Raw genomic sequence first — 16,445 nt, 5'->3', positions numbered from 1 at the left:
TATATTCTATGTATGATATGTATTTTAAATCAAAGATCTATCTTTTTGTTCTAATATTATGTTAGTTATTTTTATATTTTATGTTTGGTTTATTAAGTGTATAGATATATACTATCAATTTCTTTTAAAATTATGTATATAATTAAGTAGTGTTATATTAAAATGATAAGCAGTACTAAGTCACAAGGTACGATAGTACTTGATGATACGCACATGGACATTTAATGACGTAATCATTTTCCGTGTAAATTATTACAATTAACGTTGAGAAGGTAAGAAGTAATGATACACAAAGTAAAACTAAATGCCCTTAAAATTTAAAACAGTTTTATGATATTAAACACCTATTTCCGTTTAACACTTACTTATTTCAAATTGTGATAAAATCCAAAGTCTTTTTCAAGGATCAATAAACAGACGTCATAACCTCAAACATTTTCATTATTCAGAAACTTTTTTTAATGCGCCGAATATATTTTGTTAACAATTTATTGTAATAATTGGATTTACTTTATTACTAGTAACACAATTTCGTAAAATTTTATTTTGTTTTTAAAATTTATTATTATAGTATACTTTTTTAACTAGTTGTTTTTTCTTACTTTTGAACTTTTAGGTAAGTAACTATTATTTTAAGTTCCTAATTTATTTCTTAAATATTAGTATTAAGTCTTAATATTAAAATTAATATGTTAGGTCGAATTGGGGAATAACCAAATTTTATTTTAGCATCTTATTTTCGATAATGATTTTATATTATTTAAATAAAATTATTACTGTAAATCTATAAAATCATTTTTACCTATTAACTAGATAACATATATTAATTTAATGTCGTTATTCTTTAACTAATACTATAAAAAAACTATTTTCAAATGTTTCGTGGACTTTTTATGATATTTACAATTAACTTTATTTTACAATAGTCACTTATATCAATTTTGTAGAATATTAAATACAGTTCTTTAAATTAAGACCTATGATATGTCTACAAATTATGAAGAAAAGCAAATATTAATACTTGCAATAAGTAACTAGGAATTAAATAAAATATAAAGCTCATAAGATTTTATTTTTTTATCAACTATGATTCTTTATTTCTAAAATCACCAATTAAATTAAGAAATTTGTTATTCTATTGTAATTAAATCAAATTACTAACTATGTATTAAAATTAAAATAATAATTTTTTTCAATAAAAATTAATTTTTAATTATAAGTAAAAGTTATCATTATTTAATTATAGCTAAAAAATGTCAATATTATATTTATGAATGTTTTATAAATTATATAATTAGGATGGCATAAGTTTAAGAAAAATATGTATGTTTTGTATGTTATAAAAGATTTTCAACAAAAATTTTTTTAAAACCTTAGTTTTGCTAAATGTAAATGTTTATAAACTGATAATATACTTATTTAATACTTAAAATATTTAATTAACAATCAGAAATTTTTCCCTGATTAAGTTGAAACATTTCCTGAAATGAACATAAATTCTCAAACTTAAGTAAATGTTTTTATTTATTTTGCTCAATTTTTTTGGCTTACCTAGCATTTAACTATTTTAAATTAAAATCTCATTAAAATTATAAAATAATCCAACCCTTCAATATAAGTGAAAAATGAATATAAATGTTGGAAAGGAGCTAATTATATATTTTAATAATTTCCCCCATCTTATTTTAAGTTTTAATATAATATTGCATATAATAATTTTCAAAAAAATAAAATACTGATAATAATATTTAGGAGCTAGCCCATTCCTTTTTCCTCCAATGCCTTCCAAAATATTTATTTGAATCAATATATGGTAAATTCTGTAGTATTTAAAAAAAATCACATAAAATATGCTGTAAATATTATCTTTGAACTTTAAATGCTGCTATCATTACTTGTAACATAAAATTTATTTACATATTCTGTACCCTCTTTATTGGTATAGCTTTGGTTGTAATTAACCAATTATGAAATTATACTGACATATTTCAAATTAATTATTGCTTTTTAAATTTCTGATTTATTCTGTAAAAAAAAATCAGCTTAATATTCAAATCTACAGTTATTGAATATTATACGGAACACATCACAATAATTTGTGATGTGTTGTGAAGATAAAATATTTTTAACATCAAAAATTGAAGGCCTTGAATTTTGCTACAAAAAAAAAAAAAAAACAATACTTTATCTCTTGAATTAAAATTATAATAAAAAGTAAAATCATAAATAAAATAAAAATTGGGTTTAGCATTATTAGTTTAAATTGATGTATGACTATTTTTTATGTTAAATGTAAGATTTCGTTTCAGTTTTGCTAATTTTTTTATGGTTCTTTTAAGATTATTAAAAATGTTAACTTATTTGACAATTTAACAAAAATGAAACATTTAACATTTATATCGTTTTATTTCCGTTTTGTTTGAGTTGTGGATTATATTCAAGCTCAAGATACAGTTGATATAGAAATTTTTATTGGAGTGTATGCTTATTTTTATCATAATTCTGGTTTTAATCATATCGTCCTTAATATAATAGGTATTAATGAATTCTATCACATATTTATTAATAAAATTTTAAATTTATTATTATTATTAATAATTAATTTGTTATGTTCATTTAGCTTTTTATCGAGAAACGTAGTTTTACGTACACGCGTGGCTCATTGTTTGATTAATTTTTAAAATCACTTGATACGTAATTTGCCACGTCCTAGCCATCTTGCAGTTTGTTGCGTATTTGGTAGGGCTAACCCGATTAAATTAACTAGTGTGCCGTGTATGCCTTATCAGGCTTATCAAAAGGGGCTGTCCGTTATGAAATTATTTCATAGCTTAGTTGAAGTACCATTGCCGCATCATTATAATTAGTTGGCTCGTGTCCGCGTCAAGGTGCTAGCTAAATGTTTAGTTACTAATAATATTTGAATATGTATAATCGTTGATACTTACGAATAAATTTTTTTAAGTTCGTTATTTACTAAAACTATTGTAAAATTTTTGGTGAATTTGAACTACAACTTGCAATTATTATAAATTTAGTGATATTGGGATGTTGATATCTGTACGACCTTAATTTTATGTTTGTGCGTTGTCTTTTTTTTATAAATAGCTGAGCGTTTATTTTTCACTCAGAAGTATACACCGATTTGTGGCTATTTATTAAGAGGTAAATTAATTTTTTTTTGCTAATTGGGTTACTTTTTTTTAATTTTTATGAAATTTCTAATTATTTATTTACGTCAATTAGATTAAAATTACATGAAAATGTATTTATACAAAAATTTTTATTAAATTAAACAGAAAGCCTAATTTAATAATTTTTTTTATGTAATTAACATACATCTACCATTAGTAAACTTCTATCACATTTTATATGTTTGAGATTTTCATTATTTAAGATATATATTAATTGATTATCATATATCTTACGTTCATTAAGTTCATTGATTCGCTCTTTTAAAATTATATGTTTCTCAGTCTAATTATTGATTTTAGTTAGAATTAATAGTGTATTTGCCACAATAATATTAATATTAAACATTTATGAATCAAATATTACAACAACATGAAATAAAATTCAATATTTTTTTATTTGTTTTTTGATGTAAGAAAAATGTTGTTATTATAAACCGATGTATTGATGTGTCACAGAAACATTTAATAAAATAAATGTATTTATTTATTTTTTTTTAATAGTGGATTATTAGAAATTAATTTTCATACTTATATAATATTTGGTTTGATAATTAGTCATAATAATTCAAAATATTATACACCATGCAAATTATACATTTCATTTTATACTGAGTATGTACAACTAGGTGATAGTTAATTTCATATTATAATTCATAATTTATTATTATACGAATTCTTCTGATGAGGATTAACTGATATATTTTAAAGAGTTAGACTATACTAGTATTAAAAAATATTTCTCTTCTATAAAATTTTTAAAAAAGAAAGCTGAAACCTTATTTTACTTAACCATTTAACTACTAAAATTAATTATGAAGTATGTAATATTCATAATTTTAAATAAATAAATATAATAAATGCTATATACTACTTTATGATTCAATTTTTACTATCTATGTTAATTTAATTAAACACGTATAGTTATAAAAGTATGATTATTTGTTTACACTAGCTTGAATTTACACTTAAATAGTTAGTGACTTAATTTCTTAAGCTAATAAATGAAATTAATAATCTGCCGAAGCTGGGCAAGTTATAACATTTTATTAACCCGTTAATTTTAAAAGAAGTATGTTAAACTAAAAATTAATAAATATATTTTTTATCTTTAACAATATTTTTATTTTATTTTTACATTGTTATATGTACTTAAATTTAATATATTATTAAGGTTAAAAAATAACTAATAAAATAAAATACAAGCCCATCAAATATATATTCGAGTATTATAATTTGCTCATTTTTTTATTAATTAAATGATACCTTGAGGTTTGTATAATTAATACCATTTACATACTAAGTAACTGTGTGATAATAAAAACAGTTTAAAATTATTAATTATTCTGGAAACTTTCTGTTTAGTTAATATTGAAGCATACAAGGTGATTGATTTACTATGCCTCACACAATATCTTTTGTAGTATAAAACATATTATAATTTTTTCTCTTTAGAAGTTAATAGTATCCTAAGTTGTATAATTAAAAGAAAGATATATGTAGTCCTATCCTTATCTTTTCACTTTAATAGAGTATTGACTTAAACTTTTAAATAGAAAAATATGTTTGACTAACTTAAAATAAGAAAATTATCTAACTAAGAAAATGACCGGTTATTAACAACTTTTGAACTAGTATTTTGGAAGTTATCAATATTTTACTATAATGACTGGTGAAGAAGCTTAGGTCTGTTTATTTTTATCCAGAATTGGTACATTTAAAACATTTGAAATATGTAATTAAAAATATAACAAGCCATTGTTTTAATCATAATAAATTAATGAATATAAAAATTAGTGGAACTAAAAACATTCAAGATATTTAATACATAATGGTTGTTTGCAATATCAATTTATGTATTAATTATCATTTATATAGATGAAAATCAAATATCACAATGAAAGCTGTAATAATGGCCGAATTTTATAATCGCTTTAATTGCACGGGGACATATATATGATACCAATAATAGAATAATGTATAAAATGATAATTATTATTATACATTATTCTATAAACTGTATTATATAACAATTGACCTTATAGACCTTCTACTTATAAAATGACCTGTTCCTGTTTTTACGTTTCAAAATAGATCACGCTTTTCGGTTACTAAGCTTCAACAGGTATACTATAAGACAATATATGTATGAGTAATCGAAAAGCGCCATCTATCACTATATACGCTCGCAATGATATTGATATAGGATGGGCCTGCATTTAATAATAATGTACCCCTGAGTTCCTGAAAGTCTGACACTTTTATATATATATATATATTATTTATATATTATGGCTACCAAATGCTATTTTTGTTTAAAAATTCTCAATTTTGTATTTTACATTTTTAACTTTATTATGCTATAACTTGTTGAAAAATGTATGGATTGATACAATTTTTTCATGAGAAGTAGTATTTATATACATCTTTCATTCGGCATACCTTTTTTTTTTAAATCAGATCATTTCCCTATATACGGAGGGGGGTTCAAATCTAAAAAATTCATATAGAAAGTAGATCATTTTCAATTTAATTTTTGAAAGTGTTCTGGAAAGTCTAACACTTTTATATATACCTTAAATTAAATCTAATGTAATGTACTTTATTATGGAAAAAAAAATTTCGGACTTTGTTTGGTCTTCACCATGAAAATGGCTACCAAATGCTATTTATGTGTGAAAATTCTAGATTTTATTTTTTACATTTTCAACTTTAATGCTATAACTTAATGAGAAGTGTATGGATCAATACAATTTTTTTATGAGAAATTATTGTGTTATAATTTTAATTCGATGCGAAGCTTAAAAGGTATTAATTTTATAATGTATTTTTTAAAAAAAATGTTGTGTGTCTCTGTTGCCATTTTTTTCTCAGTTCTCACCGGACCGATTTCTTTCAATGATACGTCAAAAGATCATAAATCGAATCTAGTTGAAGACATTGCCCTTAAAAATGGAAAGAAAATTCCCTCGTTACATGTAAATGGGGCAAATCTCCCAAAAAAATACGATTTTTAAAATTGGTAAATTTTTATTTTTTTCACTTTTTTTTCTTAAAACTGCCATAAGTTTTCAAAATTAACAAATAAAAATAATTCTTTTTATATAAAAACCTTAGGTATTTCCCTTTATATGATAACATTTTTTTTTTAATTCCGACACTTTACCTACCCACAGGGAGGGATTCAAAATAACAACTTTTTTTACAAAAGTCAACTTTTCAACATAACTTTTAAAAATGTTCGGAAATACTGCGTTGTTTTATCATATATCAAACTAAAGCTTATATTACGTACTATAAATTTAAATTTATTAAATATTAATTCATATTTATTTTATTTACTTATTTATCATAAAACTTCAGGACATAAAATAAGGAAATAGGATTTAATTTGCTTTTGGAATAGTCCAAATTAAACATTACAGATTTGCATTATAATCAAAATTTCGTTAAAATCACTACTTTTTTTTTGTATTTATATTGTAATAAATTATTTAAATAGAATTCTTAGTAATCATTTCTATTTAACTGTCGGTTTTTTAATAGATGCTACAACTGAAATATTTAGAACTTTATTCCGTATAGTTTTTCTTATAGTATTCTATAATATACTGATATTCAAAAATATTCCTTACCTAGTTTCACCTATCATTTTGTCCGCTGTTATGTTGTTGAATATCATTTTAACCTATATTTTTTTATATGTAATACTCGTTTTTAACTATTAATAAAATCAAAAATAGGTGACAATAAAAAAAATCTAATTGCAGATTTGAAATCATCGCGAAAAATGGATTTAATAAAGTATATTTTTAAGTTTGATGAAAATTCTTTGTAGACCATTTATTCTCAATTAACAACAAATTATCTTCTGAAAAGTTTTGTATCAAGCCCTTCATTTTTTATACATGTTTGCTATAAAAGTAACAACTATTTAATAATTTTTGTTATGATATCTTCGTAAAAATTACAATACAATACAATTAAATATCAATTTATACTACATTGAATTGCTATAATAAATATTTTATTATATATTAAACTTATAAATCATATAATTACTAATTAGGAATAATGAATGAAATAGAAGTTAATTTTGCTTTTGCATTAATCCGCCTATTTCTTAAAATTTAACAATATCTACTTTTTTGCATTGAAATTTAATTCTGAAAAAACTTTTATGTAAAAATATATTCAAGTTGATAATTTTACCTAACTTTAAATTCGAAATTAAACTTTGAATTAAATTATATACTTCTGAGTTATCAAATTTGATATGTTAAACAATTTTATTAAACTTCGTATGCATTTCATGAAAAGAAAAGGAACAATATAATTGAAAACATTTAAAAACATTCATAAATTATAAATTGCTTGAATTTTAACTTGTCAGATTTGTTATACCTTCCTTATTACATGGCTTAATAATATTAAAGGAGAAAGTAGTCGACGACCTGTTTTGTTTCCTCTTCCCCAATGTTAAAACAGATTAACTAATAATTATTTTTCTTCATCTTATCTTCCTGAATATTATTATATAACGAACAAACTAAGTTCTATAACGTATATATAATTGTATATTAGCTTATTATCTAAGGATATTTTCAAAAATAAATAAAACTTTCACTAGAAGTATTTCTTGACAATTTATTTTATTATTTTTAATTTGAAACAAAATTAAAAAAATAATTTGTGAAATATTAATACGTTTTTAGGGTACAATATTTTATAAAAATGAATTAGTTTTGTCTTTATAAAGTTCTTTTTAGCAATATATAATTATTTAATCAGTGTTGTTTGTTGCCTCATATTCTATAATAAGTAATTATAATGAAGTATTATACCTGATAGACAATTTGATGAACAGGATAAATATTCTAATGTGTTCGACCTCAATGATCTTAGATAAAATTATAAAAAAAGGCTAAGAATTCATAGTAGAATTATTCTTGTTTGAATTATTCATTATCGATTATAATTATCAAAGTTGAATAATTATTATTACTAACTAACTAAGAATATATATTTTTGTATATCATAAAAATAATCAATAATTTTTTTACATTTTTACCAAAAAAGAAAAAAATCAGCAAAATATCTTATTTGCAATCATTCATATAAGATCAACTGTGTTATAAATTTAGTGCTATGATTTTTTTTTGTATAGTTAACATAATTATTTTAATTATTTTAATAAGCGTATACACATCATACTTACAATACTTGTTTTTTTTTTTTTTTTTTATTATTACTGTTACCATGAACCACGGACGGTACTATTAGAGTTAATTTCAAAAAAGAATATTTTTATGTTAATATTCTTATTTTAAAAAGTTAGTTTTTCCATTTTAATTACAATAGTATCTTCAATATTTTTCCTTTAAAACTAATTTGAATTAAGTAAAATCAATTTTAAATAGTCGTATTAAATCATACACAAATATATATATTACAGTAATTTACGTATTGAGTATTTTAACGGTTACAATACCATAACTCATAATCTCAAAAATACATTTGATAACTCATTTCATATTTGGTAAACTGCGTATTAGTGCTATTAATTAACAGTTACCAAATGTCTTTACATAAGTGTGTCCCCTACAAATAATCATCATTAGTACTTGAGTAAATGTTCACTTAAGTAATATGTATTAGCATATAAAAAAATCCAAACAAACAAACATAAGTTTCTTATAAGTTTGATCATTACATATTATTCTTAAGGAATAATTAGCATATTTATAGAAAATCTATGAATCATTTCATTAAAGTAATGCGTAAAATGTTCAAAATAATATTGATGTATGATTTGAATACATATTTTTTTTCTTATTCGATTATTTGAAGTATTATTGAATTATTTACGTCTTGTATTAACGTTAAGTGGAATTAAGTACTTCTGAAAGGATTCGTGTAAATGATAAGTCATTTTTGCGATTATTACATTTTCATTACATCATAATATGAATAACAAAATGTAAATAATTTCAATAGTACTCATAAATTTGTTGAATGTCATATTTATTCAAACAAATGACATATAATAAGTCCTTATTCCACGCATAATATTAGGATTGTTATTATTTGCACGAGGTGCATTGGAATGTACGAAAATTTTTTGAAACACGTTTCTTCATTAGTAAATCACGGTTTTATAATTATATAGAATGTAAAATTTGCTGCTTAACAATAGTATTGGATGTACTTTGCCCCAAAAATTATACAGTAGGTAAAAAAAAGATTATAACTCATTAATTAATAATCATATTACTAAGGCAAAGTCATTTAGTACTTTGTTTTATTGATTTATGATTCAATACGCAAAAATAATATATTCTTAATAAAAATGAATCATATTTTTAATTATTATAAATAACTGCTTATGAATCCTTATTAATTATTGAATCATTAATTATTATTAATTAACCAAAAAAAGAAATGTGTTAATTTTTCGTATTTTAGTTAGTTATATATTTGTATTACGTAATTGAAAAAATTGTAGATAAAATACTTATAATTAACCACAATGATCAAAAATACTCTTTAATAAAATTATTACGTTCTGTTAACTTATGACCAAAAAATTAAAACGAATTCATGATAATTATTACCTTAAGTGTAAGCCTATTCAATTTTTTATTTTTAGCTATATTTTTCTAACAACAATTTGATATAAATACATAAGTTTAATTAAACTTCATTAATAAACCGGTATAATTTGTACCGGTTATCTCTGGATTGTGTTTCATGTTGCTATTAATAAGTCTATTAATAAAACAATTATCATACCGTGGTCTTTTTGTAAAAAAAATAATTCTATATTTTTTATTTATCAAAATAATTCATCCCCATAACCATAAGCGCAAATAGTATATTGAACTATGAGGTGTTCAACTTCCAAAGACCATAACATATTTGTATAACATTATAGACATACATTTTTTTTAACATTGTAATATTCCAACTATAATTATTAAAATCAAAACATATTACTATGTTTAAAGTAAAATACACATACTATTCCGATGACATCGCACAGTCATAGTTTTAAAGACAAGATTTCAATAAAAAGTAATTATTTATACAATAATATACGGTTTTAAGTATTTAATTTTTCCATATAAAATTTAGTATTTAATGGCAAAATTGTTAAAATTATGATAATACCCACTGTCACTCGGAAATATTCTATTGTAATATTAATGAGCAATTTTTTTGATGCACGATGTTGCCTTTTTAAAGGAATACATTTTTTAGCTTCGTTGCGAAGCTGAGAGGGTATTGGTTTTACTATGATGTGTTTTTTTTTTTTTTGTGTGTCTGCTACCACTTTTTTAGCTCTTACCAAACCGATTTCTTTCAACGATACGTCAAAAGATCACAAATCGTATCTAATCGAAGATATTACCCTCAAAAAATGAAAAATTTCCCTCGATTCCCGTAATTGGGGAAATATCCAAAAAAATTACAAATTAGTCATAAGATCATTTTAATGAGAAATAATACTTATATCCCTCTTTCAATCGACATACTTTATCTTAATCAGGATATAAATAAGGAAATAGCAGATCATGTACCTTTTGTAACAATTCACCAATTTTTTACAATTAAACACTATCTAAAGATTTGCGTCAAAGCTTTATGATAGTGATTTTAGTCACTGTCAGATATCATGATACTTGACCCAACTATATCACGTCTTCACTGTGCCTCCACCCCCCTGTGTTGGGTTTTAAAAAAAATAAATTTCTATACTTGATTTTTTTGGGGTTTTTGGGTTGTATGTTTTATTAATGAATTGCAATTTAATAGATGTATTTTAAACTACTTAACTACTATTTCAGTTTGATAAAAAAAATTCAGAACAATGGCTCCCAATATGACCAAGCGCCCAGTTGGTGCGCCTGGTGTACTTTTTAATGAAGATCCAGCTGAACCAAATGTTGTTGATGATAATAACCAGATAGCAGAAGGTGAAAGTGTTGAAAATGATAAATACAAACCAATTAGATATCAACTAAAAATAGTATGGCGTAATGTTGCCTTATTTGTATACCTCCACATAGCTGCTCTATATGGAGCTTATTTAATGTTTGCTTCTGCTAAAATATCAACTTCAATATGGGGTAAGAATTGCTTTTCAGTAATTTTTTTTTTTTTTATCTTTTTTTTTTAAATAAATATTTAGCCGTAACTATCAACAATGACCTAAATGAAATATTATCAACTTGTGTTTGAATAAATTTTATTCCTTTAATTAAACATAAAGATTTGAATGATTTTGAAATGTTAGATACAAGAAATAAGTTATTGAAATATATAATCTATGCTGTCATATCTTACTCATAATTGACATATTTAAGTATAATGATTTTTTGATATTAATGAATAGTAAAATTTAGATATTTTGATTCATGATTTGTCATTAAAAAAAATTTCATTAAAACATTATTTTCTTCTAAAAATATCAATATTTTTTTTTAATGGTATCATTGTTCCATAATCGTGTTTTAATATATATAAAAAAAAATTCAATTAACTAAATGTTAATTAGTTAATCCTTATTTTAAATAAACTGTATTAATTTTTCAGCTATATTATTATATCAAATGTCTGGTCTGGGAATTACTGCTGGAGCACATAGATTATGGGCTCATCGTTCATATAAAGCAAAATTTCCTTTACGTGTCATTCTCATGATATTCAACACAATAGCTTTTGAGGTAATGAAACAAATTTTATTTAAAAAGCCATTGGTTCATAAAGAAGTTTCTTTAATTACTTTTTATTTTTTTCATGTTGAAATTCTATACCTTAGAATTCTTTTTTAAAATAAAGGATAAACATTTTAATAATAAAATGAATTTTCTGATAGTTAATCTCCAAAAATACAGATTTAATTTGTGAACTGTAGTCTTTCAAAACATATTAATAAATAATCTTTATTATTTTCAGAATCATATATACGAATGGTCACGTGATCATCGAATGCACCACAAATATAGTGAAACAAATGCTGATCCGCATAATGCTAAACGTGGATTTTTCTTTTCTCATGTAGGATGGTTACTATGTCGTAAACATCCTGACATCAGAGAAAAAGGGCGAGGTATTGACATGAGTGATTTAGAACGTGACCCTATTGTTGCTTTTCAAAAAAAGTAAGTTGTTTTTAGACTATTTGCATCAATGTATACAGAATTAGTGTAAGAGAAAAAATATAAAATGGACATAAATTTATTTTTGCTGATATACAATATCATGTTGAATTTCTGTGAATTAATTTATACTTAAGTTTTTTTTTATATATGGTCCCTTGTACTTATTATCTTAAAGCTTTAAAAAAATCATGCATAATAAGCTCCCGCATAATATATCCTCTTTTCCCAACTCCTTAAATCTTTTAACATAAGAATAGTCCCATCTAATATATCATTGAACAGATATACATACATAATTTTAACATATCTTTTTTGGTCATTATGTTACAACTAAGAAAGATTAATTTGATCATCTTCTTTTTCTTCCTCGTCTTAATCCCAACTACTTGGGATCGGCCACCCTTATCCTAAACTTCCACTTGATACGATCTCCCACATCATGTACGCTCACATCAGCTGTCCTCATATCGACCATTCAATAGCATCCCTTCATCTCTTTTTTTGGCCTTCCTCTACCTCTTCTTCCTTCAACATTCATTTCTATAAGTGTTCTTACAGCTTCCGATTCTTATCTCCTCATAGCATGACCAAACCATCTAGAGTTAAATGGTTATGTCCATACACTGTTTACACTACAAGCGTTGAGTAGACTTGTACACATGACTGGTGAAATAACTACTGCACAAGTTGTCCGGCTGGTATCAAACACTTTATTTCTTAGGCCTTTTCCGTTTTTAACTACTTTATCCCCTCTCACCTGTTGTCCCCGCGCACATCTGAGATGGGACAATTTACCTAAGTTTTGTTCAGGATACCTCATACTATTTGACAAAAATTTTACACCAGCTGTCAAACTGAAGCAACCTCATTAGTCGCCTCGTACGACTGGCAGAGGGGCCGTGGAAGTATTTTTATCCTCTATCCACAGGGAAAAAGAAAGATTAATTTATAAAATGAATTTGTATCTCAAACTCTCACTAGTTTTTCTTAATTATTTTTGTTTTGAATACTTTTTAACATTTTAAAAGTGTATTAAGATGGATCCCGTTTAATATAATTTCCCTTTTAAGAGCATATTAAGAAGGTTTTGTTGTATTTTTATGAATAATTTTTTTTGTTTTAGGTACTATATGTTGTTGATGCCAATTTTATGTTTTGTCATACCCACCTGTATACCTGTATATTGTTGGGGAGAAACTTGGGGTAATGCTTGGTTTGTTGCAACTATGTTCCGATATACATTTACCTTAAATATGACATGGCTTGTAAATAGTGCTGCTCATATGTGGGGTGACCGACCTTATGACAAGTGAGTGTTATTATAGGTTAATATTTTTAAAAATGCATAATATAACTCTACTTATTACCTAAATTTTTTTTTTTTTTTTCAATTAAACCATGTAAAATATAATTTAAAACATTCGTCAAAAAGGTTCCTAGAATTAATATATTTTTTAATTGAATTTATAGCTACTAAATTATCACATATATTTTTTTTTTTTTTTTTTTTTTTTTTTTTTTGAAGACTTCATAAGTATTTCTTTTTGAAGTCCTAGTTGTAAGGAGTTCTTTTAAAGGTTTTATTAATCAAAATTTAGCTTTTGTAAATAATGGCAATAGACTGTTGATAACTCTTGACTTCAAAAATATTTCTAAATATGCAAGTACTCCTAGTAATACTATTTCATATATTGCATCATACAGGAAAATAAAAAAATTTCTTAGAACAAAACTAAAATTACTAAAAAAAAAATACTTGACATATTTTTTGTAATTTGGGCACAGTCTTGGAATTTTTGAACATTAAAACAAACCAACATTTTTTATTGACCCTTTTTTATTCAATCAATTAACATATTTTTTTATTATTTGTTTTACAAAATTGACTAAATTGACTTTTTATATCTAGAAAAGACTGTAAACTACTTTGTTTTTAATTTTACAAGATATATCTACATTTTTCTTTTTTAATTTCAGATTTATTAATCCATCTGAAAATATCAGTGTAGCAATTGGTGCTCTTGGAGAAGGCTGGCATAATTATCATCACGTATTCCCATGGGATTATAAAGCAGCAGAATTAGGCAATTATCGAGCTAACTTAACGACAGCATTTATTGACTTCTTCTCTAAAATTGGTTGGGCATATGATCTAAAAACAGTATCTATGGATATGATTCGCAAAAGAGTAGATAGAACAGGTGATGGTAGCCACATTGGTATTTGGGGGTGGGAAGATAAAGAATTGTCACAAGAAGATCGTCAAGATGCAACTATTATTAATAGAGCCAATGATTAAAAATATATGCTTTTACTAGATGGAAAATTTTTGAATTGGAAAATTAAATTATATAAATATTAAATTTTATAAGAAAATTTATAGAAAACTGGATTTCTAAATGAATAAGTGGGAAAATATAAATTGACATATGTATCTAAGTTTAATTTCAGCATTGTAAATAAAGATTTTAAGAATAGTCCTTAAAAAAATTAACAGATTTCCTTAGTTATTATATTTTATTAAGTAAAATATAAATTTGTATAGTATTTTATAATTTTAATTAATTTATTAATTTTTATATAAGTTTTTTGAAACCATCATTAGATTCAAAAATATATGATATAATATAGCCCACTTTTGTTCTCTTAGTTCCTAATCATTGGTTAAAGTGTTATTCTGGTATTTATTTTCAATATTAAAAAATCAGCTTAATAACCATGATTTTGTTTAGCTTTGCTTGCATTATCATTTGCTATCATATTTAAAAAATAGTTAGATCATTTGTAATATTTCATTACTAATTGTTTTATATACATTAACTAAACATTTTTTTTTATCATGACATAACGAGCAAATTATTTTATTTTCTGATTCGTATTACATAAATTTTAATTTTTTTTTGTATTCACTAGTAAAACATAAAAATACATTTAATAATGTTTAAATTTAGAATAACAATTTGTTTTGAAAATGTTAGCTTTTTCTATTTATTTCAACTCTAGGAATCTGTCAATATACATTATTTAAAAATTAAATTACTGGTATAATATTGATGATTGTTGAAAATATTTTACTCAAAAATATTATATTTAATAAATGAAGTGTATTATTGTTAATTATTGTAAAATTTAACTTTTTGATGTAAAATTTTTCCTATAAACATGTATTACAAAAAAGTAATTTTCAGGGTTGTAAATTGCTATTTTCATTGTATTGTGCTATTTTTACATATAAAAAAAAGTTCACAACTTTTTGAAACATGTAGAGACGTTATTCTGTACACTACTGTTAAAGTATTGTAAAGAATTTCTGCTACATTTATAAAAAATGTTTATAACTTAATAACTGAATATTGCTACAGGGGTAGTAGAAGGCTATGCATACCTGATTGTAAATCTGGCTCATTATCCTTAAAAAGTTACAATGTTTCTCTTCTGAAATACTGGTTAAAGAGTTGTCGTTTTCTAAATAATTTCTAAATCGTTTCAACTAAATCATCATCTAATAATTAAACTTGTTAATTATGCATGTTGACATTAACACATAAAAAGTTAACATAAGGGATTAATAAAAAAAATTAAGAAAAAATAAAAAATGTTTTATAATAGATCAATGAAGTTACACATGTTACTCACAAAAACCAAAAATCTAAAAATTATTATTTTCAGAGATTTGAGTGGTTTGCGTTAAAAGTATCACGGTGTGGTTTAATAAGTATTTTTGACAATACTAACATTTTTTGTTAGCATACCTAACAATTCGGGGCATAAGTGGCACCATATTTTATCATCTACTCGAAGCCAAACGTTCAATGCTTCAAAAAAATTAAAATATCCCACAATTAAATAAAAATTATTTAATCAGTAAAAATAATTTTCAAATTTATATTATTTAAAATTTTCAATTTTCCTCATATTCTTTGTTCCAAGACAGCCTTTAAATATCTTTCAAATAAAGATATCTTAAATATATTTTAAAAAACTATCTTCATCATTATTTTCAACCAAATCCACTAATACTTAAAATATTTAAGTTATCCATAATATTAAAAAAAAGAAGTTAGCATAGTGATGTCGCGGCACATTATGG

At 23.6% G+C, this 16,445-nt stretch overlaps 1 protein-coding gene across 2 annotated transcripts; it reads left to right on the top strand.

Moving 5' to 3' along the window:
- The first annotated feature begins 449 nt into the window (after positions 1-449).
- Positions 450-16,168, top strand: LOC126901625 (acyl-CoA Delta-9 desaturase-like). Of its 2 annotated transcripts, none has more exons than XM_050678246.1 (6): positions 450-616; positions 11,039-11,320; positions 11,787-11,917; positions 12,150-12,355; positions 13,479-13,664; positions 14,333-16,168. In XM_050678246.1, exons 2-6 carry the CDS (start codon positions 11,062-11,064, stop codon positions 14,652-14,654), a joined length of 1,104 nt encoding a protein of 367 aa, XP_050534203.1. In that variant the 5' UTR covers positions 450-616; positions 11,039-11,061; the 3' UTR covers positions 14,655-16,168. The 2 variants fall into 2 exon arrangements, with proteins under 2 accessions (XP_050534203.1, XP_050534202.1); XM_050678245.1 differs by lacking the exon at positions 450-616 and adding an exon at positions 2,848-3,165.
- Positions 16,169-16,445: the final 277 nt, after the last annotated feature.

The sequence above is a fragment of the Daktulosphaira vitifoliae genome, unplaced genomic scaffold (assembly GCF_025091365.1).
Source record: "Daktulosphaira vitifoliae isolate Bord-2020 unplaced genomic scaffold, ASM2509136v1 Scaffold_3, whole genome shotgun sequence".
In the NCBI taxonomy this organism is placed as follows: Eukaryota; Metazoa; Arthropoda; class Insecta; order Hemiptera; family Phylloxeridae; genus Daktulosphaira; species Daktulosphaira vitifoliae.
The sequence above is the reverse complement of the archived record's forward strand: the minus strand, read 5'-3'. Positions and strand labels throughout refer to the sequence as shown.

What these genes read in the sequence shown, in the direction of transcription:
- LOC126901625 (XM_050678246.1), top strand. Translation starts at nt 11,062, where the DNA reads ATGGCTCCCAATATGACCAAGCGCCCAGTTGGTGCGCCTGGTGTACTT. An exon ending in ATTGTTGCTTTTCAAAAAAA is followed by an intron (nt 12,356 to 13,478) that starts GTAAGTTGTTTT and finishes TTTTTGTTTTAG; the next exon opens with GTACTATATGTTGTTGATGC. An exon ending in GGTGACCGACCTTATGACAA is followed by an intron (nt 13,665 to 14,332) that starts GTGAGTGTTATT and finishes TTTTAATTTCAG; the next exon opens with ATTTATTAATCCATCTGAAA.